General features: G+C 31.7%; 1 protein-coding gene across 1 annotated transcript in view; it reads left to right on the top strand.

Moving 5' to 3' along the window:
• Positions 1-26056, top strand: part of LOC129234322 (katanin p80 WD40 repeat-containing subunit B1-like) — a 61963-nt gene that overhangs the window by 23227 nt on the left and 12680 nt on the right. Inside the window, exons 3-15 of the mRNA XM_054868318.1 lie at positions 5584-5701; positions 8217-8317; positions 9218-9259; positions 9948-10031; positions 11407-11522; positions 12222-12293; positions 15067-15217; positions 16446-16564; positions 20589-20692; positions 22871-23172; positions 23487-23648; positions 24729-24805; positions 25040-25114. Coding sequence (XP_054724293.1) covers positions 5584-5701; positions 8217-8317; positions 9218-9259; positions 9948-10031; positions 11407-11522; positions 12222-12293; positions 15067-15217; positions 16446-16564; positions 20589-20692; positions 22871-23172; positions 23487-23648; positions 24729-24805; positions 25040-25114 — 1523 coding nt within the window. The remainder of the gene's footprint in view (positions 1-5583; positions 5702-8216; positions 8318-9217; positions 9260-9947; positions 10032-11406; positions 11523-12221; positions 12294-15066; positions 15218-16445; positions 16565-20588; positions 20693-22870; positions 23173-23486; positions 23649-24728; positions 24806-25039; positions 25115-26056) is intronic.

Genomic DNA, 26056 nt, shown 5'->3' with positions numbered 1-26056 from the left:
TCAAGTATAAGAAGCATCAAGTTTGAAGAACAAGAAAAATCTCATTTTAACCTGCAATAGGGAAGTATCAACCTATCAAATATTCCAATTTTAACTATTGCATATTGTTGACAGGCTTACAAAACACAAAAATTCACCATGGCCGGATTTTTAAAACCAATGATTGATTTTTTATGAATTTTTTAAAGAGCGATGCGCAAAAAAGAGGTGTGGCCTAAAACGTCAGCAGCTGACGTCGTTTCCCTGTTCCGATCAGAGCTCCATTTCCATGGTTGCGCCTACCAGGAGGTGAATAGCAGTCTTTTTCAGCCTTTTCAAAGCCTTTAACCAGCATTTTTTCCATCATGGAGCTAGGATTCACGAAAGGTCAATCCAATAACCTTCCTCAAGTAAAGTCATTCATGGTGTTTGACTTTTTTCGAAAGGACGAGAGATTTAATGTCCTAGAAGTACGGGGAGTGAAACAACAAAGTTTCACCATTGTTATTCTTTAAAATTGTACGTACATATCCGTCTATGTTTGCAGTTCATATTATTCGCATTAGTTTCCCTTATCAAGATTGATCATTTCCATTCGTGTGTCGATGGTTTTTTTTATCTGAATATATAAATTACAATGTAAGAGCGCTATTCCAGTTCTTACTTGGCGGCTTTTAATGAGGCGCGCATTTTGTAACAACCCTCCTGCAAGTGATTCCAGTGCTGAGTTTTAGAGCAGTTTTTGCATGAAAATTTTTCGCTTTGTTGGCGATAAAAGTTGATCTGCTTTTTTTTTTTGTAGAAAATTGTTTTAAATCCATCAATACATGTTTATTATCCTTGAGTTTTTGTGCAACTTAGCAAAAAGAGGAAAAATATATTTTTTTGCTCTTTTGATAAAAATAATAAATTTGAAAATGGTGTTCATTTCATAAAATAAGTACCTTTTTGCATGTGAGAAAGGTCTTGTATATATAGAAACGCTTCTGGTGATAAACTTAAAATGTATTTTTAAATTATCAATTCGTAATAGTTAAAATTTGAAGATAGTTTGAATGTTAAAAAGAAAGTATTAATAGTTTTTGCATTGTTATTAAAATGGTAATAGTAATGCATCTATTACTTTCTCTTTAAGTTTATTGTGCAGGGTTTAAATTCCTTTGTTTACTTGCATTTTTAAAAAAATATCTCATATGCTTATTAAACATTTATTTATGAACAGTTGTGAACATATATTTCAAACTGTATTTCTCACTTGACATAGTTTTTAATTAAAATGCAGTGCAAATTTTAATTTTCAAATTTTAATTAATAAACACACTTGAAAACACTTCTTTCGAAGATCCTGCTGGGACGGAACAATAACAAATCGCTTGTGAGGAGTTTTTTTAGATGTAGATACGCATCCAGGAACGAAGCAATACTTGTAATTGATTCTACAAGCCATGACAAAGAAAATCAAATTAAAAACAATCGCAGAATGCATTAAACCCTACAGACAGCAAAGGATTTTCACTAGCCTTTTATGCGCGCTGCTGTTAGAAGACTCTTGTTTTCCCGCGCTTTCCCCCAAAGATCGCCAAGCACTTCTTTGTCCTAGCCAACCCCGTCACCTCGCAGCGCGGCAGTGACGTCAGTATTAGTCGTATCGTAAAAATTTTTTCGCAGATGATATTCATGTATGTTACTATATCATATAAAAATAAAATTAGAAAATCGAATACTACCCTATTACAAAACTAAACACATTATTATTATTCAGTAAGTTACCTTACAGTTCGGTAACTTACTGAATATACCTGCCTTGCCTGCAATATTCGAGTTGAACCGAACCATTGTTTCGGTCACTCGTCTGGTCATTGCTAATTCTATGTTAACTACCAGTTTATTTGGCACTCTTGGCTTCCTTAATAGGTTTTCCACCTCCAGCTCAGTTAGTCCTATGCCGGGCTGATGAGTGCTAATAAGCACGAAACTGCAGTCCTCGGCTGGAATTGACTGAGCTGGCGGTGTACTTCTACATTATTATTACTCTGTTTTCATATACAGTCACCCATAGTCTGCCTCTATAGGTTTACAAAACATCGTAGAATAAAATTTAGTTTTCTAGTTCATTTTTCGATTTTTATTTATAACTTCCTCAGTGTGTGATGGCGACATTGCTTGAATTCAGCAGTACAAGAACACATTAAACGTTAATTATACATAGTACTATTTAAGTATGTTTTTAGCCTTCTCAAAGTCGAGAAAGATCTCTCGCTTGTGCAATTCGTTACAAGAAATGTACACATTTTCTAAAAAATCTTTTAACAAGGGGATTTTTTTCCCTATTATTAGAACTGAAATTCTTGTTTTCTTTGTTTGGAAATATTTTGTGTATAAAGTACATAGAATCATAATCAGTTGAAATAAGAAAAAATGCAAGTGCTATGGGAGGGGTCCGGACTCCCTGGACCCCTCCCTTGTGTGCGCCACTGAATATATTATAATATTTTAAATGTCTTTTTCCCCAAATTTGGATGACTAACGGCTCAAAGAAACACACTAATAAAAAAGTAAAACTGCTTTGGGTAAAATATAACTATCAGTTGCATGATTGAAATCAAATACAAGCATTTATTTTCGATCGACATTATTTCGATATTTAGTTAACTTCAACTATAGCAATTTAAATCAAGCAACACTATTTCGTTTTTTTTTAAGGAAAATGAACGAACTACTTAATAACATCTAATGCCAAGATTTTGCAATTAATTAACTATCGTTATTAAACTGCTAAATATATTTTCACTAGTTAAGAAATAAAATTTTAAAATTCTCAAGTAAAATGAAATATTTTACGGTGTACATCTTAAGTACTTTTTAGTACAATTTTATTGAAGAAAACCTATTAGTTGTCATTACGACAAAAAAATGAATACATTTTCCAGTGGGGCATTATATTATTTTTATCATTACTTTTTTGAACTGCTCAAAATATATTATATAACATTATCCATATATCTGAAAGAAAATATACACAAAAAGATGAAAAAATAGAAGCAAAGAGCTGGCTGATCTTAAAATGTTTTGACGTACATATTGTATTTAACGACGAAATTATTTTTATTTTAGGTATTAAAATTAAATCTTTTGAAGTATTGAAGGGTAGACCTGTAGTCACTACACTATCTCAGAACACAATTTTTAAACTATAATTTTTTAAATATTAAATAGTTAGTAATGAAATGAAACTATGAAGTTTTCAGGTATTTTCATTTTGGACGATACTTATTGCAAGCTTATATCAATTTTCATGCTCCGAGTTATTTTTTGCTCATCTCTTATTTTTTGCCATTTTCCTGTATTTCCTTATTTTCATGCAAAATAAGTAAAAGGCATCAGAACTTATTCCCTGTATTCATTGCATATTGTTTTGCATTAAAAGTGAAAAGGAAATGCCCGTCGTTGAAAGATCCCCAAAATCTCCGTTCGATCGATGCTACCAAGGTAATGGTCATGTTTTGGCAGCAACCTTCAGCAGGTCGATGACCGCTTTGCCATCTTTCATTGCCACACCTTTTCGGAGATTCTGTTTTGGTGTATTTCCTAGAATGATGGCCAACGGTTTTCATTTAAACCATTACTAAATTGCTTCCACTAACAGAGTCACTGAACCTCACGTGGTCAGTAACGGCAGAAGAACAAAGAGGTTCCTGGGAAATATTGAATGAGTGGAAAGAAACCTTTCGGCTAAGTGGAGGCATTAATGTTAATGTTAGACTTTGGGTTTCAGATATTCAGTTGAAGTTCGAGAAATAGAGAAAAAAAAAAAAAAAAAACTGATTTTCCTGGAATGTATGAGAAAATACAGTTTCAAGGATCTTAACCTTCCATATCAAAGTTTTACTTAATTGACATAATGCGTGACATTATTTATTGCTTAAAAATAAAATTAAATTTAGGATTATTACAAATAGATGAGAATTATAGCGCAATGTCTTTTTCAAGTCCTTTTATCCATAAGCTCACTTCTTTTGCAATGGCAAAGGCGTTCCTTGCAACGCCGAAAAAAGTGTCTGCAGTAATCTGAGATTTGTGCTTTCTGACGTTGTTATTTCTTAATATACAAAATCATATTAAATTTTTTTTTAAACAATACGTTTTAAAAAATATTTTTTTTATATTACGATAAAAAACAAAGACAGCATGCATGGAAGCATGAAAACGAACAAACGTTTAAAACTAACACAGATGAAAATATTGTTTTAATAGTGGTTGACGATTGTTTTTGAACAAATACCTTTCGGTAAATTAAATTAAAAAAAAAAAAAAATAGATAGAAATCATTATTTCGGCTGACGCTTTAATTCACGAAATACTTTTTTAGCTTTTTGTGGTCAGGAATGAACAGGCAATAAAAGTAATTGGGAAATTTCACGGTTAACCAACTGACACTAACAAAGCAAAACAGTATTTTGTATCATTCATCATACAATATACGTAACTTAAAATATCTTTTTCCTGTTTTTGACTTAAGCTGAATTTATAATTAGATTCCTGAAATATGTTTTGAACGATTGAAATAAAAAAAAATGTATGTCGCGCTAAAAATATGGTGATTAATTGACAAGTAATTTGAATTGATGCCAGTCAGTTACCACGTTTTTATCGTTTGTATTGATTTGCTTTGTGAATGTCAGTCAATAACCCGTAGAATTGTCAGTTGTCTCTATTCTCTCAGTTTTTTAGAGAATTATTCAAGTCTTCAAGAGCATTTTAATTTGTATGCAAAGTCACATGACCTGTAAAGGGTTTTTTAATAGTTAGGTTATAATATTTTTTGAAAACATTTTTCTCGTGAAACGAATTTTCCAGAACTAAGAGTAATTTATTTAAAGAACTACAAAGTTTAATGCAAGGCGTTTGGGAGAGGGATAAGGATTCTTAATTATATACATTGAACAAAAATATATTTACATTTCATGTGTTTTTTTTCTCTAATTTTCTGCATTAGTTAAAATTTCTGCATCCAATATGTAAGATGAAACGTCAGTACTTTTTCACAGCTAAGATGAAATCTAATTACTCAAGAAAACAATTTATCATATTTTCATTGCATAAAAAAAAAAAAAAAAAAAAAAAAAATAGCATGACGTTTATTTTTAAATAAACAAAATGTTACCTTAAATTATAAAACTAATATAATTACTTTCATTTTACTTATTCCACTAACTTATTGCATAAAAAACCTTTCATTTCGTTCTGTATTCCTCTCAAATTATAGCTGTTATTAGCAGGATTGCGGATTCGAAATCGCGGAGTCCGAGTCTGACTAAAGGGGTCAGAGTCAGAGTCGGGAATCGACGATCTTAAAGTACCAAGAGATTATTAGTGACTTCAAAAGTTAAAAAAATAGTCTTGAGTTATTAACTCATAAATGTTCTAGAATCGGTTGTTCATCATCAAATGAAAAAAAAAGGTTTTGAATTTTTAAAAAGAAATTCAAAATTTGATCACACACACACCGGTTTAAAAGTTTTAAAAATAAGTATTTCACTAAAATATTGTCTAAAAATTTCTCAATTGTATTATTTATACGCATACATTTCCATTTTCCACTAGAGCTTGAGTGGCCACACGTCTTCAATAGAATGTGTAAAATTTGGTCCCTGTGAAGATATAGTGTGTGCAGGATCTTCAAGTGGTTCCCTAAAAATATGGGACTTAGATCCAGCTAAGAGTAAGTAAGTTTACGTACATTATAATCTACCTTATTTCTATGGTCCTCTCTTTCTAAAAGTTATCCTCTGAAAAATTGCATTTAAAACAATAATGTGCTTTAATGATTCTCACTTGCACAGCTAACGAGTGCTGCTAAGATGTCTGTATGGTCCTTTTTACACTATCTACTATAAGCTATCACTTTTCTTCAAAATGTATTGTTTTAATTTTTCGCATTTTGAAGTTATTGCGTTTTTTAAACTGTTTGAGAATGTTTTATGTAAATTACATATAAAAATATTAGTAGGTAAAACAAATTGTCAGTAAAAATAAATATAAGAGTGATTTTTTAACAAAGATTTCAAATATAATCAAAACACAAACAGAAGATACGCACACACACAAAAAAAAATAATAATAAAATAAAATAAATAACTAAAAATAAAATAAATAAAAAATAAAAATAAATAAATAATAAAAAACCTGTGACCCTCTTCCTCCAATCAACTCCAATTTGAATTCTGAAACTTTGAATTCAAATTATGTTTTTAGCAATCACGAGTTGCGACAAGTCCCTACTCATTAGAGTTATTGTTTCTAGAAATGGCTCCCCCCCCAAGCATGTCCCTCCTCCTGGGTCATTATGTGTGTATAGTTGTGTGTGTGCAGGCTTAAGTGTGTGCACGTAGGCCTGTGTATGTGTGTAAAGGCGCGCGCGTGAAGGCGAGGGTGTATGAGCATGCGTGTGTGGACGCCACCACCCAGCAGAAGTGGATTCCGGGGGACAGTGCTCAGGACCAGAGCAGCCGTGCCGCCACCGGTGGGCGGTGGTGCTGCTGGTCCAAGCTGAAAAAGGAACCACAACTTCAAGGACTGTCAAATGAGAACAATAAGCAATCGTGATTGCTCAAAAAAAAAAAAAAAAAGTATAACATTTTTTCGAAAATTTTTGTGCGAACCAGATTTAGTAGTTTTTTTGTCTTTTGTATCCTCTTTTAAGTTTAGTCTACTTTAAATGCACTTAATATATGCAAAAAAAAAAAAAAAAAAAAAAACTTCAGTATGCAAAAAAAAAAAAAAAAAAAAAACCTTTAGTATGCAAAAAAAAAAAAAAAAATTCTTGCGTTAATGTTAAAATGCACAGATTGCATTTTTCAATGTTAATGATCAATAAATGCTACACTAATTCTTTGCAATAAAAAAAATCGTCTTTAGCAAAACCGTAAAACATAGCGACTTGTAAACAGATTACTTCATTTCTGTTCTGACTTTTATTTTAACACAGTAAAGTTTTAAAGGCTTGAATGTTAAGAACTTGTTTGTTGTTTACGTGTCTATATTATTATCATTCAGGGTCCATGAGCGATGTGGTTTAAATTTGGATCACTTCAAATTTTTCAGGATATTAGAGAGATAGAGAGAGAAAAAAAAATGGCCCAGGCAAAGTTATGAAATAAGTGTTCTACACATTTTTATAAAAGAAGTTGGCAACATCTTAAACAGTTTAATGCATCGTTTAGTAGCTCTGATGCTACTTTTTAGAAGCTATTTTTGAAGTCTTTGAAAATGCTGTTTATACATTATAATGGTCTACGCAGCATAATAAATAATATAAATACTGTGGTAGAGTGAAGTACAATGGAAAAGTTTCTTAACCCCTTGAAATCTTTTTGTTGCTTTAAAATAGCAGTATTTCTATCAAAAGAATTTATTTTGCACCCTTTTCTGGGACAGATCTAAGTTATGGCATAGTAGCTTAATGCCTGGCTAATAATTCATTTTATACGAATTCAATTAGTATTATCTTTTCTTAATTTTGGGTAACTATAAAGTACCAGGTTGAGTCAAAAGTTTTTTCGTATTTTCTCTGTCCTAAATTGGCAGGTCTGAATGTAACATATGCAAATTACAGTTCCTGCGCAGCTGATCTAAAATGATAGAGCGGAATTTGACCTTGATAATCGTTATCAGTTGCTTTTTAAAATAAGAAATAGGTTAATACATGTTTTGTTTTTTGTTAATGCACGTTGTGCATATGTATCGAAATAAGTAGGTACATGTTAATCTTATTTACATTTATCCATCGCTAGAATGAAGTACATTTTTAAATCTTTTTTGCCTAATCCCTATTTGAACACTAATATTAAGTCTAAATTTATGAGATTTTGATTTACGCGGCATTGCTGTGAACGTAACCTCCGCGTAAAACGAGGATCTACTGTATTTATTTACTTTTTTTTGCAATAAACATAAATACTGATTCAGAACCTACAATATTTTGAAAAAGAGCATTCAGTGTATGCTCAAGGTTTATCAAACACTTTTTAACTTCGAAATGTATTTACGTCTTTAAATTATTTACTCTATCAAATCTTATCTTAAAAACATCCATCTGATTACTCATAGTTAAGAGGATGTATAGAAGTAATGCATAATAAATGTTGATGCTCAGTATTTTTAAATTTTTAAAACTGCAGAAAAACCTATATGCATGCCAATACAGAAAGTGTTATTACTTTCGTTTTAAATTTCAGTCATTCGTACATTGCTTGGACACAAGTCAAAAGTCAACTGTTTAGATTTTCATCCCTACGGAGATTTCGTTGCATCGGGATCATCTGACAATAATATTAAGGCAAGTACAAAGCTATCTTGTATCTTTATGTACTAAAAAAAAGAAAAATGCAACACTTTCTTTAAATAAATGCAACACAACAACGCAGAAGTTTTAAAACAGGAATCTAAGGGATATACCGTTTGAGACTTATAAGAGGCATCTAGTAGATAAAACAGATATCATAAGAAATATTTCAAATTTTACTGAAATTCTGATTTTTCGTCGTTTTTTGTTTCATATAAACATTACTGAGGGTTTTACATGCTGTCATTTTTGAGCATTAAGATTAAGTACCAAATCGAATATGAATTACCAAATCGAACAATGATTAAAAACCTTTCACATAACCTTTTCAAAATCAGACATATCCATTGTGAATAGAATTGTTGGATCGCTTCATATCAACTTTGCCTCGTGGTCAGGATTTTGAAGTTTCTAGTAATTCCCTTGCAGTTTTGTTAAGAAGCTTTGCATAATTTGCCGCTATTTTCAGCCGTATCAGTTAGATACATTTAAAATCGCTACTTGGAGTTACCATGAAAAAAACCCCCTCTCAACTCATTTCGAGAAAATCTTTATATTAATCTTAAATACCAATTGGTTTTGAGAATTAAAAATTGCGCCCCTCTAGTATCTCCTTCTTATTTTATAACTTAATCACAAATCTTATTGGTTTAACCATTTACTTACTGATTTGGACAAATATATAAGTTACGTATGCATTTTGTATAATGTTAAATTAAGTAGATTTGATTATGTATGTTTGACTGAAAAGTGCACTATTACTAAATCTTGTATTAAGATAAAACTTTCAGGAAAATAGCATAATTTATTGGTGTTTTAAATATACTGTTCTTAAACTCCCAGTTTATTTTCGAAAGTTAATGTGATAAATAACGTATCTTTCTTTACTCTCAGCTTTGGGATAAGAGACGAAAAGGAAGCATCTTTACGTATAAGGTAGGTTTTTAAGTAAATTAATAATATTAATGTAAGTTGTAAATCAACTTTTGCAGTCAACGTTTTTAATTATTATTTTTATAATTGCGCACAAAGTTATGAACATGAACCCAATGAAATGCCGTTTAAAATACCTTATCCCCATTTCTGTTGGAGACACAAGAATAATATGTATTTTTAATGGATGTATAATTTATAGTTCAAAAGATAACACTTGTTTCATGCTGTGAAAAATGTGAATTACGTGTTATGTTTTACATATATTTTTAAAAATATTAATTGTAACAGCTTTAAAGCAAAATACTCGTACGAATGGAAGATATAATTCAACCAGATTTTTCACTCGTATTTGTTCTCATTGTATACGGTACTACTTTATTCGTATATGTATTCAGACTTAAATTTTTAGTAATATTTTCAATTGAAAAATTGTGAAAAAATTATTACATAGATGCATCATTACAACGAACGATTTTATATTACGAAATTTCAAACTCTTCATATTTTTAACTTTGACGTAAGATACAAAATCTATATTAAAAAAATAAATAAATAAATAAATGAATATATATATATATATATATATATATATATATATATATATATATATATATATATATATATATATATATATATATATATATATATATATATCTTTTTAAAATTTTGTTTTGTCCTTTATTTTTAGGGCCATAATAGTCCTGTTCACTCCTTGAAATTTAGCCCAGATGGACGATGGATAGCTTCAGGTTCTGAAGATGGTGTTATTAAGGTATTTCTTTTAGGGCTACAAACGTCAAAACAAAGATTTATAAAATATTGCTTGCTATGCTATACATTTCGTTACTATTTTGAAAGACCTTCAGTAGCTAAGCAGAAATATGTATATGTAGTGAAACTGTGGTAGCATTTTCTTGCAAATTTCAATTCAATGATAATTATTTAAAAAAAAAGAAAGTAAGAAACGGCATTACCAAATTTATCTGTTATCGGTTTCAAACTTTTTTAAAATTTTGGAATAAATTGAGAGATATACGTTAAAATTAATCATTTCTTTTTCAGAATTATTTCTTACAGCGAATAAACTGACAAAACTTATTGAAAAGTAATAATTATAAGATATTTTTACTATGAACTTCTGTTTTAAATTGGTTATTATTATAGAAGCCAATAAAATAGATTGCAAAAAAGGCAATTACAAATAAGCAAGCCATTTGCAGCATAAAATGTTCCACACTTTCGCTTTTATTAAAAAAAAGTTAAGACACTAGGGCATTTCTTTTCCAATTCATTTTTTTCTCCCTAGCAATGTTTAATATACGAGGGCAAATAAAAAATTCTTTGCGTCTACTTTTTTTAGCTAAAATATGGCTGTGAATACAATGCAAACATATACATTCCCAGCAGTGACAGTCCATTGAACTGTTCCAGCCGTATCTGCTTTTTGCTCGAAAGAGCGGAGTTGCTATCAGTCATTTAAGATGACGGTTGTTCCTCAGACGTCCACAGCGTATGAGCAGCGAAATGTTATTCGTTTTGTATGGAGCAAGGGACAAAAGCCCATAGCAATTCACAGGGAAATGCAACCACGTACGGGGAAAAGTTTCTCACTTTGAGAAGCATTGAATGGTGGTGTCATGAGTGTCAAAACTGTCGTGAAGAGTTGCATGACAATGTGCTTTTGGTCCGACTTTGGTTCCACAGGCAGCCGGAAGAATTCTACCGCAGGGGGATCTCTAATTTAGTGTTGCGATGGGACAAATGTCTGAACCTGTGGTGGAGAAATAATATAAGGTACGTAGTACACTACGTATATTTGTAAATACCTGTATGTTTTTTTTTGGCAATTAAAACATAGGAGCAAAGACTTTATGATTTGCCCTCGTACATTTGCCTTAAATATTCAGTGCATACATTTGTTAAGAATACATGACCAATGTTTAGAAAAGAGTTCTATAAATATTCTTGAAAAACGCTGACAATATTGTAAAATCGTTGACCAAATATTAATTCAGTTCAAGGTGAATTTGTATCCTTCGGCCTAAAGGCATTATTTAACGCTTTGCTTAAAAGAAAAAAGAATGTGTGGTTTAATAAAATGTCACACAGATTTGCTAATATCCCCCCATTAATTTCTCCTATTGCAGCTGTGGGATCTGCCAGCCGGAAAAATGAGGACAGAATTTCATGGCCATAAAGCTGCCGTAACGGACATTGAATTTCATCCCAATGAATTATTGCTGGCCAGTTGCAGCAACGATCAGTGAGCTTTGGTCTTTAGTTTTCTTTTCTAATTCTGAAGCTGGCTAAGATTGACGTTAAAATATATATATAAAAAATAGATTAAAATGAAACAATTATGTTTGCCATACAAATTAATTATAACTTCAAATGCTTTTAAATTGAGAATTGTTGTTGATTTGTCTGCAGATATAACTAAGGTTATGATACGCTGTTTGCTAAAAGCTTTGGTGTACAGCACATATTAAAGTTTTAGTGCTGATATATTAATTTTATAGTGTCTCTGCTTTTTAACTTAAAAGCTCGAAACGACTTAATTGCATAGCAAGATTTTGTTTCTGTTGCATAATATAAGATTTTATCTATACATTTTTAGAGCAGCAAAATTGTATTTTATGCATAAATATAATTTTTTCCTGCGCTATTAGTAATTGTTTCGTTGATTATTCAACTTTAATACATCGCGAATACATAAAAAAATATTTTTTAAGAGCATCAATGTGCTATAAAAGTAAACGCTGTTTTTTAACATGCTGAAAATGAACTAGATCACATTATATTTAAATTTAGTATGTATTTCTTAAAAATAGTTTTACATTGCAGTGCTAGTCTTTTATATTAAAACCCTATTGCATATGAATGCACCCGGATAATTCTAACCAATGCGAAGTATATATGTTTTTTGAAGATATTCATTAACCGCAATTATTGATTTTTCTAGGTTCGTTAAGTTTTGGGACATGGAAAACTACAGAATTGTCTCCAGTTCTGATGGTGATATAGGACCTGTTCAGTAAGTAAACAAAAAGAAAAAAAAACATTATTATAAAATTTATTTTTTTGGCATAATTTATATTACGTCTACCAATCATCTAGATTTTAATGTATTTCTGCTCTTACCTTAGTGTTCGTTCACTTCAATATTAGGAAAAAATAGATGCGTTTTTACCGTATTTCAGTTATTCATTTACTTCTCAAAATAACCTGTCAGTTTTAAATGACGTTAAATTGATAAAACGACAAAAACAAAAAATATTTTAATAAGATATTTTGGTCTTTTGTATTTTTAATGATTATGCTCTTTGAATAATTTCAAGCACAAGCAGCGACTGAAAAAGGCTTTTCTTCTGTAATATTCTGAGTGACACAAGAAGATCAAAACATGTGTTGGATTAATTTAATTTGTTGCAATATAAAACGCAGAGGCAGTAAAATCTATGGGAGATTTATAATACTTAATAGGATTCCTGTCAGGTCATATTTAAAGAAAACTTTTTTTCCGAGTTCCTATTTGTAGCCAAACGCAGAACAGTGAATTGCACCGTAGGTAATGTTGATGATATTCAGTAAATTACCGCCCAATAGCCAGGGCTAAAGCAGAATTACATGAAATGCACCGCCATCTCAGTCATTTCCAGCCGAGGACTGCAGTTTCGTGCTTATTAGCACTCATCAGCCCGGCATAGGAAAGTGACTGAGCTGGAGATGGAAAGAGAGAGGTTTCCTATGCCGGGCTGATGAGTGCTAATAAGCACGAAACTGCAGTCCTCGGCTGGAAATGACTGAGATGGCGGTGTATTTCATGTAATTCTGCTTTAGCCCTGGCTATTGGGCGGTAATTTACTGAATATACCCTGCCTTTGCCTTCAATCCTCGAGTTGAACAGAACCATTGCTTCGGTCACTCGTCTGGTCTTCGCCAATTCTATATTAACTACCAGTTTGTTGTGCACTCTTGGCTTCCTTTAGAGGTTTTCCATCTCCAGCTCAGTCACTTTCCTATGCCGGGCTGATGAGTGCTAATAAGCACGAAACTGCAGTCCTCGGCTTTAAATGACTGAGATGGCGGTGTATTTCATGTAATGTTGATGATATTTTTTAACCGACTTCAAAAAGGAGGCGGTTATCAGTTCATACCGTATGTATGTTTTTTTTTTTTTGTTTGTCCACTCATAGCGTCTCACCTAGTGAACCGATTTTGATGATTCTTTTTTTAATGGATAGAGGATGGCTCAACTTAGGTCCCATTACTTTGTTTGACCATATTTGTTCTTTAGAAAAAAAGTTATGGGCAAAAAACCAGTAAATTTCCCTATTAAATGATTAAAATGATATTGTAGCGAAGTTCGCACGCTTCATCCGTGGATAACGGTGGCTCAGTGGTAGAATTCTCGTTTCCCACACGAGCAACCCGGGTTCAAATCCCGACTAGGACAACGTGAATTTTACTAAAATTTCGTTTCTACTGTTTCTCGAATTTTCTCGAATGTTCTATTAATTTCTGTATCTTTTCAAGTCTGGAAAGTTCCAGCACTTTTTCAAGTTGTATATAAGGAGATGTAACGTTCATTCGTGGTTCTGAATAAAGATCTCGAGTTGAGGCTAACGAGTATTCGCTTCATTTGGCTTTCACATTGCCTTCGCTATCTTCATCTACGTGACAATATGAAACTCATTGTTATAAAAGTTTGGTGCCATATAACTGTAACATTAATAGTAATTGTAATGATAATTTTGAATAAAGGCTTTTCTAAAGTAATACAGTGATATAGAGCCGCACTTCTTACTAGGTTACTTCTTACTTTTAATGAAATATCTACATTTACACTAAAAAGAATGAAATAAAAATATTTTGAAAAAAAAAATAGAACCGACTTCAAAATTGCTCTAAAAAGTGAAAAATAATTTTATTCTTTAAACACCATCGATAATACTTTTAAACATAATTTTTGAAGTTGGCGCAAAAACAAAAAGTAAAATCCATTGTAACCATGCTTCGTTCATATTTTTATCAAAAAATCATCCAAACTTATTAACGAAACATTTATATCGTTACTCAAATATGCTGTCATCAATGCGTAATGCATGTGGTAGTGAAGAAACTGGACGTGGTTAAATTTATACTTGTAGTTGAGTTATGGCTGTGAATGATTTTATCGATCGTTTTTGCGCCAACTTCAAAAATTATGTTTAAAAGTATTATCGATGGTGTTTAAAGAATAAAATTATTTTTCACTTTTTAGAGCAATTTTGAAGTCGGTTCTATTTTTTTTTTCAAAATATTTTTTATTATTATTATTATTTTTTTTGCGTTAAGTTAATTGTTACGTATTCAGTGTTTCATGTTACAATTTATCAGTGAAACGCATAATATGCTTTTTAATTAAACATAAACAATAGTTGCGACGCATGTAGATGTATTTTTTTCTGAATTAGTTCTTCGTTACTCTGATAAATACAAAAGCTTTCTACGTTGCATAATAATTTCATATGTAAATAATTCGGCTTTGTTATTTGTGAAACTTTTTGTGAAAGAACAAAACATTTCTCATTAGGTATAGGGAATTAATTTCCCAAAATTGCAAATACAAAGAAAAGAAATTTTTTTATTCTTTAAAAAAAAAAAAAAAAAAATTCGGAAATGGAACGGTTATTTTATAAAAAATGAAAGCTATGCAGAATAAGCTTTTTTGTTTTGTTAGTAATTGCTATTGTATACCAAAAAAGAAAAAAAGAAAAAAAAAAAAAACATAAAGCTTATAAATTGAAGATTGTTCTTACTTGCAGGAAGATTTACTTCAGTCCTGATGGTGGATGCCTTTTCAGTGGTGCTCAAGATATTCTTAAAGTATACGCCTGGGAACCCATTCGTACATTAGACACTCTTGTAATGGGTTGGGGTAAGGTGTCCGACATAGCTACTGCCGAAAACCAACTGGTGAGAAAATTTCACGGAATTTTAGTTTATATTTGAAATCAGAGGTGGTTATACAAAGCGGGGATCATGGGGATCATGAAGCCCCCCTCCCCTAAAGCATCAACATTAGCATTTGTCCACATTATGTTCAAACACTGTATGAATAAAATGTAAGCGATTTCAGTAGTCTCTTCGATTCATTATTTATTTTTAAAATTGAATATTTAAAATACTATTTTTTTCTCTCTCTCTTTTAATTGCTTGTGACATTAATTTGTAACGTTTTTGCTTTATCGGGTGACGTATTCCTCGCCGAGTTGGTGCTTTTATTGACACCCAAAGAGTTTCAGAAATGTTTCGTATTCAAAACTGTGGGTTTGCTCATGGGGGGGGGGGAGGAGCTAAAATGGTAGTCTCTATTCCTCTGTTTGAAATAAATGTACGATGTATTATCGTATACGGATTTTTTCTTTGTGACTGATTTCGTTTCAAGTTTTTCATGAACTCTGATTCCAAAGCAATTAACCACAGAAAAAAAATTAAAAATTACTTTTTAATAATTTCTATTTAAAAAAAATGTTAAAGCAATTTTCTTTTAGTGTTTTTCTTTTAGTTAACGTATGCAGTTGTTTCATACTTGTGTTTACTGCTTATAAAATATACAAATACTCCATATTTCCCTTTTTTTTACTCCAGTGAAAAAAAATGTATTGATCTATGATGAAACCGTTTTGTTTTCGAATTTTCCTTACATACAAGCATGTACACCGTGTCCCAAATAGATATAGACCGAAGCAAAAAATACAATTCATAACAAACATATGAAAAAAGAAGTTTTATTGCATATGTGTATAATAATAAACAGTACGTGAAACACAAGTTAGGGTTAACAATTGATTACAGTACAAAATTTAGTTTTTATAGCTGAGACAATGTGCACAGTTGTGCTTAGTAGAATAATGTAATGTACGAATATAAATACATTCAGCTTAAATTGCTACACAGTTGAGCAATATTTAATCTGTGAATATTAACTAAAGGGGATAATCATGCGTTGTTCACTATTTTGTTTAAAAAAAAACATTTACTAATATTTGTAACTGAAACGTTTAGGAACCCTGAAATACACCATTTCCCCTCTTTAAATACTGTCAAAATATAAATGTACTATTGTTAAATTATTTTTCTAAAAATAATTTTTTTTTTATTTTTGTACCTAAAGTTAATTTTAACTTGCGATATATTACAGATTGTTGGAGCTTTTTCACTTACAAATGTTTCAGTTTATATAATGGATTTAAAGAAAGTGCAATCATTTGACTCGTGGATAAAAGAATGCTCAATGATTCGGACATCTGGAACAGATAGGTAAATATCATACTGCTATCCATTGCAATTATTAGTTCAAATTGAAATATCAACTAAGAGTCTGTCATATTAATGTAATACGTCTGCGTAAAATAAGTAAATAATCCCATGAAAGTATTTATTTTTTAACTTAAAAATATACAATTAGACATGCTTCAGCAGGTCATATTTAGTTTCACCGCGGTTTCCATTCATAATCTATCTGGAAAGCAGCGAAGTTCGAACTTGAAAAGCGTTTCACAAAGGGACTCAAAAGTTAAAATGGACACTAGGGTATGTCATAATGTTTTTTTTTTTAATATTGACTTGCGCAATAAGGATTCAATGTATTTGCTCCCTAGAAATTCCTTTCTAACATTATTTTTGAAAAAAATTAAGGTTTAGCTACCGGGAAACGAGCTACAAAGTTTGATAAAAAGATAAAAAAATGGTCAAATTCCAAAAATGTTTATGAAAATAAAATAATTAAAATTTTTGTTCTGATACCATTCAAATGCTTCCTTTTAACACTCTTTACACATGTCTTTATGATTAACTACATTCCTTTAAAGTTTTTAGTTCGCGAATAAGCATTAAATTTTCGTGAAATTAACCATAATTCGATTTTTCAGCTTGTCTTGTACATAGCAGTATTTCGGCAGAAAAAGTGCCGAAATATTGATTTTTCAATAAATGTGCACCATGCAGAATCTTTCTTGTTGAAACCCATTGACCGGTCAATTGACACTACTGTCTTCGTTACGCAGCTCGCTCATCTGCAGGGGTGTTTTGAGACCACATGCATCTTGGGCAGCGACGGCATTTTACTTCCTCAACACAATCTTTGACCAAGGAGAGGGGTCCCTTTTGTCAAAGGGAGGGGTCGATTTCCACTAAAAACCCGGAGAGCGAAAGACACTAGCGATTTTGAACTTCGTAGAAGTCGAACTTAACTTTTGACTCTACAGAAATCTACTGTCATCGTGTTATATCATGATCCCAAAATATCATGTGAACATTTGTGAGGTATCGGCACAAAGTATTTCAATATATTTCATTGAGTTTTACCCCTGATAAATTTTCTGCTCAGCTGAAGACTCATCTGTACCACTTCAGTATGCTACACCATGAATTTCACACAATACTCAGGTACTCAAGACACCTAAAAAACTTCATATATTATTTTTATAATTATTTATAGGCACAATGGCATCTTCTGCTGCGAAAAAAAACCTGACATACTTTAAGCACTAAGCCCCAAAAATTGCCTACCAATTGAGTTTCCAACTTTACATGACTGTTTGCGGAGATGCCTCGAATTACAGCAAGATGAAATGCTCATGAGCGATCAAGACCCGCGCAATGTTTCAGAAATTTCCCGTGCTGCTGTTGAGATTGCAGAACAATAGTCAAGTTCTAATTGCGAGTTAAAGGAACCTATTTTGTAAAGCACAAAAGTTATAGGACGAAGACTTTGCCGGAGCTGGTCAATATTCTCTGAGATAGCTCGAAACATAGCACGGAAAACTATTAAAGAACAGTTTGAGCTTAAACTTGATAAATTTTTCAATATAGCTTTGTGCACATGTAAAATTGTACTATGCGGTGAGGATGATGCTCCATACAAGCAAACTTGTATTGCCCACGCACATTGTCTTTGCGATTGCAATATAAACGTAAGGCTGCTCTTCTCTGCTCTCATGACACAAACGAAAGAGCTTTTTGCAGTTGAGAAATTAATGTCAATTAGGGTAAGAAATGAGCAAGGATGAACATCAGTATGGTCTTTTAGAGTTCCGCAGTCGATAAATCTTGATGCTTGCCATCTTACTGAACTGATCGACTGGGACGCTGAGGTCCTCACTGAACCAATTTTCACAGCAAATTTATCTTTGGAACAGCTTAAAGCATTGAATGCTCTCCCACTGGAACTTCTTTCAGATTCAATACACACTCAAAGTTGCGAGGGAGCGGTGAAATTATTGACCGAGGTTGCAGAATCAGTATGTGGTTGTGCCAAAAGAGCTGGATTCATACGAACGCAATTGCGTAATCGAGAAGCAGTGCCTTCTTTGAGAACAAATAAAGACATCCTTAAAGTGTTTCAAATTTGATGGAAAAACAACTGTATCAGTGGCTGATTGCAGTATTGTTTTGGTCACCTGAGTGAAAGATTGACATATGGTGCGTAAAATTTTCCATGCATTCAAATTGTCGTAATTATTTGGTATTTCACTTCTTGCAGCAGATTAAGTATATTTTGTTTCACATATACCGCACTTTTTACTTATTAAATAAATGAGTTAATTAATGATAAAAATTTCTGTAGCTATTAAATAAAACGCCACAAGCACATACTTAACACGAGCATCATCGAACATTTTTAACTGTCATTAATAATATCAGGAAGGAATATCTCATGTGTAAGTACATTAGATACTAAATGAGCAAATCAATACTCAAAAACATTTTTTTTCATTAGTGCAGTACATACTCTACGTGCATAGTGCACATTTTTTGGAAAATAAATATTGCGGGACTTTTTCAGACGGAATACTGCAATGTATAAGAAAAGCTGAAAAAATCGAATTTTGGTTAATTTCACGAAAATGTACGGCTTATTCGCAAACTAAAAGTTTTAAAGGAATGTAGCAAATCATAAAGACATGTGTAAAGAGTGTGAAAAGGAAGCATTTGAATGGTATCAGAATAAAAATTTTGGACATTTTATTTTCGTAAATTTTTTTGGAAATTGACCATTTTTACCTTTTTCAAACTTTGTAGCTTGTTTCCCGGTAGCTAAACCTTAATATTTTTCAAAAATAATATTAGAAATGAATTTCTAGGGGGCAAATACAGTGCATCCTAATTGCGCAAGTCAGTATTTAAAAAAAAGGACATACCCTCATACCCTAACGGACATTCGATGGGGTTTATTGTCCTTTGACAAATCTTTTCACAAAAACTTCTGTCGGATGCTGTTTCATTCTTAAGTTTAAATCTTCTGCAATAGTAAAAGAATTCTTTTAAAATTCAAAAAACGTGTGTGCAACATTGTAATATTTTTGTTGTGTTCATTTTCACTCTGCATCGAAATTTTTCGCTAAAAAAGGTCTTTATCAATGAATTTCATTAAGTGAAATTTCCCTAAAGCACAGAGTGAGAATAAGGGAAAGACTTCTTCAATAAGTATTGAGTGCCTAAAACAGTTGGGCGGAAAAAAATTGGAACCATAACAGTTAGAAAAATTTAGACGCGTTTAATTGCAATGGAAATCATCTCCAAAAAAATTTTTTTGTTGATAAGTGTTCTTTTCTCTTTCCTGGAATAACCACGGTATTATAAAATCTCTAGAGACATTTGAATTTCAAAGTTACACAGCAAAATATTTAGCACACATGTTTAAATTGCTAAAAAGCAGTTGTCTTCACAATTTATTCTATGAATTTCTTATAATGCACTAGGTATATTTTAATATGCGTTTTTAACCCCCCCCCCCCCACACAAAGGAAGGGGGTTCCAAGTTTGACGTGTCTGTGTATATGTGTATCTTTGTGTTTGTGTATCTGTCTGTGGCACTCTTGCGCCTAAACGGACAGACTAATTTTGAAAAAAAAATTTTGTTCGAAAGGAAAGTTGATCGAAAGTGGTCTTAGCTAGGTCGCATCTTCGGTTGTTAGTTAATGAAGACCTGTAAAAAAACCTGTAAACCTGTATTTAAACCTGTAAAAAGTTTTTCACGATTTTTGCAGTGAAAACTTACTTAAAAATTTAAAAAATTTAGTACCAAAATAAAGAGTATTTCTTTCTGCGTCTGACAGAATGTGTTTGGAACTTCCATGTTACATATAATTTGAAATGTAACGTTTTTTTGAAGCATATTTCAAATATGGATAAGCCTTTATTCACGCGATTGGCAACCTAATTAATTGTTGGAAAAAAAAAATTTTGAATTTTAGCTATGCAATTATTGTTTACGTTCTTGTAATAAACTACATATTGAGCAACATCAAACTAAAACAAAGCTCTCAATTTTTTTGTGCAGTAGTTCCTATGATGAAGAACCTGCCGTTTTCGACGAGGAGTCTTCACAATTGGTGGACTGCAGAGGAAATTATTTGTCTCATTTTCAAACAGCTACCATTGATGGTAAGAAGTTTAACAATCTGGCTTCAATTTAGAAATAGAGATTTGTTTTAAATTCATGACCTCTTACACTGAACTATAGAATCATTTTAAGATAAAATCTAAAGACAACATATAAACATAGAAGCTTAAACAATGTACTTCAAGCCGTATCTTTAAAGCACGTTAAATGCTTTTTACGGATATTTGAATGTAATGTTCATTCACAGAAATTAAAATATTTTAAAATTAGTTTCACAGTAAATTATGATTCGTACTTGTGTAGCACTACTTACATTTAAAAACGGGCTGCTTTAGACACATTTTTGTAAACATTCTTTTTGTAAATAAAATTATTTTACTCATCACGCCCTTGCAGATAAAATAGATTTCCTTCTTAATGACTTGTTTTAACAAGAAAGTTTAAAACAAAGTAGTAAATATTTCTTACATAATATTAATAATGTGCTTTTCTAAGCTTACATGTGCTTTGACGAAGAAACTAACCATTGGCAATGTTATACTGTTCCATTTAACTACAATTTTTAAAATAAATTTTTAAAATGACTTTTTTGTTAAAGTTATATAGATGATTTTTAGCAAAGTTGCAATTTGTTTTTGATATGAAAGTAAAATTGCACTTAGCTGGAGCTGCCATCTATAGTCTTATAGTTAAAAATTATTTGTACAAATTCAAAGCAGCAAATAGATTTATTATTTTACTCATCATACATAGCGCATATATATGTATTTATATACAGGTATAGGAAAAATAATAGGAGCACACAGTTAAAACTATGCATTTCTTTCACGTTCAAAAATCGACTGCCAAGTGTTGCAACAGCTTGCTACCTAGTAGAAGTGATAGGGAAAGCATCAAGCATTTGGCAGTGTGATTGTTGAATGGAAAAATTCTGCATTTTGCGAAGCGTGATTATGTGCAATTTCTCAGACGCGAAAAGAGGCATTGTAACTGAAAATTCAGCGTCTAGAACAGCCTGTCTTGTAGGTGTTTCAAGGACCTCTGTAACAAGGTTTATAACAGCCAATACAAATCTGGTTAAGGCGTCTTCTGTGAAGGACATCAGTGGGCGAAAATCGAAGTGGAAAAATAGCGATAGACGATTGTTGAAGTGGATTGTACCCTGAAAACGAAGACTGCCGCAGATAACGTCCGAAATGAATACAAACCTTCAGAGACCTATATCAATGAAAGCAATTCAACGGGAGTTGCATACTGCGCACATTCATGGCAGAGTAGCTATTCCAAAACTGGCGCAAAATGCTATAAAGGGACTACAGTGGAGCAGAGACCCACTAAACTGGATGCAACTCAATGAAAACAAATCATATGGTCTGATGAGTCATCAGTTACTTTATTCAAGACCACCGGACGTGTGTTCGTCTAGCGAACACTGTCAGAATGATATCATATTGACTGCTTGGCTCCTACCGTGAAGCTTGGAAAGGGTTCAATGATACTTTGGAGAACAATATCTTCCCAGGACTGGGACCACTTGTTTTCCTGATGGGGAGAATTGCAGGTGAACATAATCGAAGCATTCTCGCCTATCATCTTCACCATATGCTTCAGACTCTCTTTCCAAGAGAACATCCGGTGTTCCAAGATGACAACGTCCCTATTCACACTCACACTGTGCTCAAACATGGTTACATGAGCATGACGATGAAGTGGAACATTTAACGTGGTGTCCCCATTCCCCTGATCTGAGCATCATTGAACTTTTGTGTTTTTTTTTAGAGAACTAAGTCCGTGCACGGTTTTCTCCTCCACGCACTCTATTTGAACTCGAGGCGGTCTTGCACAGGGAACGGATGCGAATTCCAATGAACTGCATTCAAGACCTTTATTTGCTAGTCCTACATCGAATGTAAGTTATTATTTGAGCAAAAAGTGGCCTGACCCCCTACTAATAAAAGATTTTCATTTTTCACAGGTGTTCATATTATTTTGTCCTATACCTGTATGTATGAAACAATCGATTTCTTTTCTTTTTTGTTTTGCTGTATATGAAGTACTGCTTTATCAAGAGCATAAGTCGCTTATATCATTATTTACAGAAAACAATCTTGTATGTTTTGCAAAATTCGTATTCATTATTTCCTTCTATAAACATGTTTGTAAAAAAAAATGTAATTGTGTTGTTTTTTTTTCTTTTAAAATTTTTTTTTTAAAATAAGGTACATCCATTTTGACCGAAGAAGACTTATCTAAAACGCACGTCCTAGGTTTAGAACTTGCCACTTTTCTACCACCATTAGAAGATTCCCCTACAAAGAACTTGTTCAATTGTACTTACAAAGTGACTAAGGGACTACAAGGAAGGGTTCTACCGACGGCAGTGGCACATCCTTACAGTTACGAAAGAGATAAACTGTTAGAAGGTGAAGAGAAAGAATTAGAAGTAATACAATTCCCAGAGCTTGAGCTTATGCAACAGTCTAGAAGCTATACTGCCATTGAATTAGATGACTTTTTACCGGTAAACAACTTAAAATGTTTTTCTGATTTTGGAAAATAAATTTTGAGTTGAAAATATTTAATTTGTTGTGAACTGTCTACACAATAAAAAAAAAAATTAGTCTAATCTAGTCATTTGTGCCTCCGTGAAAGAAAAGTGGTAACAGTTATGGTCACACAATAATTTTGTGCTGAATATGAACAGATAAAAATAATATTAATAAGTTTGATTACTAACTAAACAATCAATCAGAATCTTGCTTTAACAATATGTCCCATAAAAATATTAGTTTGATTTTATTTTTCTTTACTACAAACATATATTTTTCTAAATAGAGAAATCTTTTGGAAGATGCACGTGGTGGAGCTTTAGAGATATCGGACGCAGAGGCTATATCTTGCATATACAGAGGACATGAATCTATGACGCATGTTTTAGGACATAGGAAAAAACATTTACAATCAGTATTTCGAACGTGGAAACTGCAAGGTCCATTGGTGAGTAATAACTTTCAATTTAAATAGGAACTACATTTTTGTCATCGAGTTAATTATTTTCCCGTAAAATCTAAAGGAGAAGAATACTTCATGCTTCAGCTTTAAAAGAGAATTCTACAATAAAATAATTTCTGCCAGAAATTATCAAACTAACTCTAACGTAGATCAACATCAAGTTTGTTACATTACATGTGTTTAACACTCTAATAATAAAGGAATAGCCAGTAATAATAAGATTTGCAACGAAGAACATATACATTAATATAAATCGACAATTTTTAAGTTTATCTTAGAATGCTTGAAAATAGTTTCCTTTTTTTTTATAAAACTTGTTGCTACATTATGAGATCAAAGGGTTCAAAATAAAAACATTTAATTTAACTTCTGGCAAACCATTTTCGAATTTCTAAATGTCATTGAAGGAAAAAAATGGTTTAAAATGACTTATATATATTTTTTCTTTTTTTAAGATTTGGAACAGCAATTGAAAATTAGAAGAACAATTGTATTTCGTTTCGATTTCTTTATTCTCCTAAGTTTTCTTCACTCTTATTAATTGAAAACTTTACAAAATAGAAAATGTAAATTTCAGTTATCGCATCGGACTTTTGGATATTAAATCAAATAATTATTTGTACAAAAATAAAAAGATACTAAATTACAATTCCACTTAAAAATGGCCAACATTCTTAAAATTCTTCAAGATTTCAAATTCATTTTGTCTGCTATGATTCGCACCTGTACATGATTTTACACTTTTTTATGTTTATCTGCTGGCAGTGCAGTAGTTTGTACAGGTAGGAGGGGGGGGGAGGGGGTGACGTCGTCCTCCGAAATCTTTTTTTCTTTTTTTTAACCGTAAAAGTAATGCAAATGCTGTGTATACACATTTGTTTCAAATCACTTTTGCTTTTGGTGAGTCCTTCCAAACTCCAAAGTAAGTACCACCAAATTCGTTTTCCCAACTGCAGTATTATCTACTTGACTTCTAACAAACATTTTTAAACATTTTAAAATGAATAAATAACGTATTTGTTAGAAATTCTTCTAAAATAAGCAATTTCTAATGTGTATTTTCAGGCTGGTTTGTCGATGGCTGTATGCATGAGTGACACTGCCATTTTAGTGGACATTCTTACGCTGCTCATTTCTAGACCGTAAGTGGGAGTATTTTAGAACGTTTTTTTAAATTTTTATTTTTATAGAAATGTAATGTAATTTTTTGAATTAGTCTATTAATAAAAGTTTATTGCATTACTAAGGATAGGTTACTCATGAAAGAAAAAATATTCATTTGCTTTATTGGTGTTTTCTTGCTATTAAATCTCAATTTTAGTTTTGCTGCAATGATATTTTTTAAAACTAAAGTTAAATAACAAGTTCTTTTGCAGTTCAACATGGACCCTAGATTTTTGTCAATTACTCTTACCAGTTATATGTGATCTACTACGTAGCAAATATGAAACGTAAGTATATTTCGGTGTTCTTTGAACCAAGGGTAGTATAATTGAATAGTTAAATGACGAAATATTTTGTCATGCGAAATTTAGAATTTTGTAAAATTTAAATCGTATATCCTATTTGCTCGTATTCATATGAAATCCTAACACCGCATGCATTGTGCATTTATATTGTAAAACTAGTGTATGTTTATTTATTCGTAGTTAAATGCATATATATATATATATATATATATATATATATATATATATATATATATATATATATATATATATATATATATATATATATATATATATATATATATATATATATATATATATATATATATATATATATTCATTGTACGGATCCTAAACGAGTTCAACAGGTTTAACTGTGAATCACAATGCCACTTTTAACTTTTTCAGAGAAAAATCAAATTAAAGGTAATCTAAAGGTAAGGGTTCTTCAAAACAAATCAAAAGTTTGATTAATCATGTGACCCTTGGAGAGTTAGCCATGCTCAACTCCCATAGACAGTCAACTAGAAAACATACATTGATCCACAAATGCCATGCCTTATAGAAAGTACTAAGAACGCTAGAATGTTGTCGCTAACATAAATTTTCCCCAATTAGTTTCCTGGAAAACGAAATCAAGCAGCAAAATCGGTTGACACTGAATAACAGTCAAGCTTGTAAAAGGCGAAAGTGTGATTGCATCACTCACTTTGCAGTCAAAATTAATCAGAAACGAATCAGCACATGTTCCTATCGAAGTTCAAATAAGAAAGTAAATTTAAAAAAAATACACAAACATCAGCTAAAGAAATGTTAAAAAAGATAAATTGATAAATTTATGGAGAAATATTAACAGCAAAGTAACTTATGAAACGGTCGAAAAAGGTAGAGAAGATGAGAGCTAAAAAGGAACTGAGAAAACAAAAGAGGAGGCTAATAGAGTCG

This window comes from Uloborus diversus, chromosome 1 (genome assembly GCF_026930045.1).
Source record: "Uloborus diversus isolate 005 chromosome 1, Udiv.v.3.1, whole genome shotgun sequence".
Taxonomy (NCBI): Eukaryota; Metazoa; Arthropoda; class Arachnida; order Araneae; family Uloboridae; genus Uloborus; species Uloborus diversus.
This window is presented reverse-complemented; position numbering and strand designations above follow the sequence as displayed.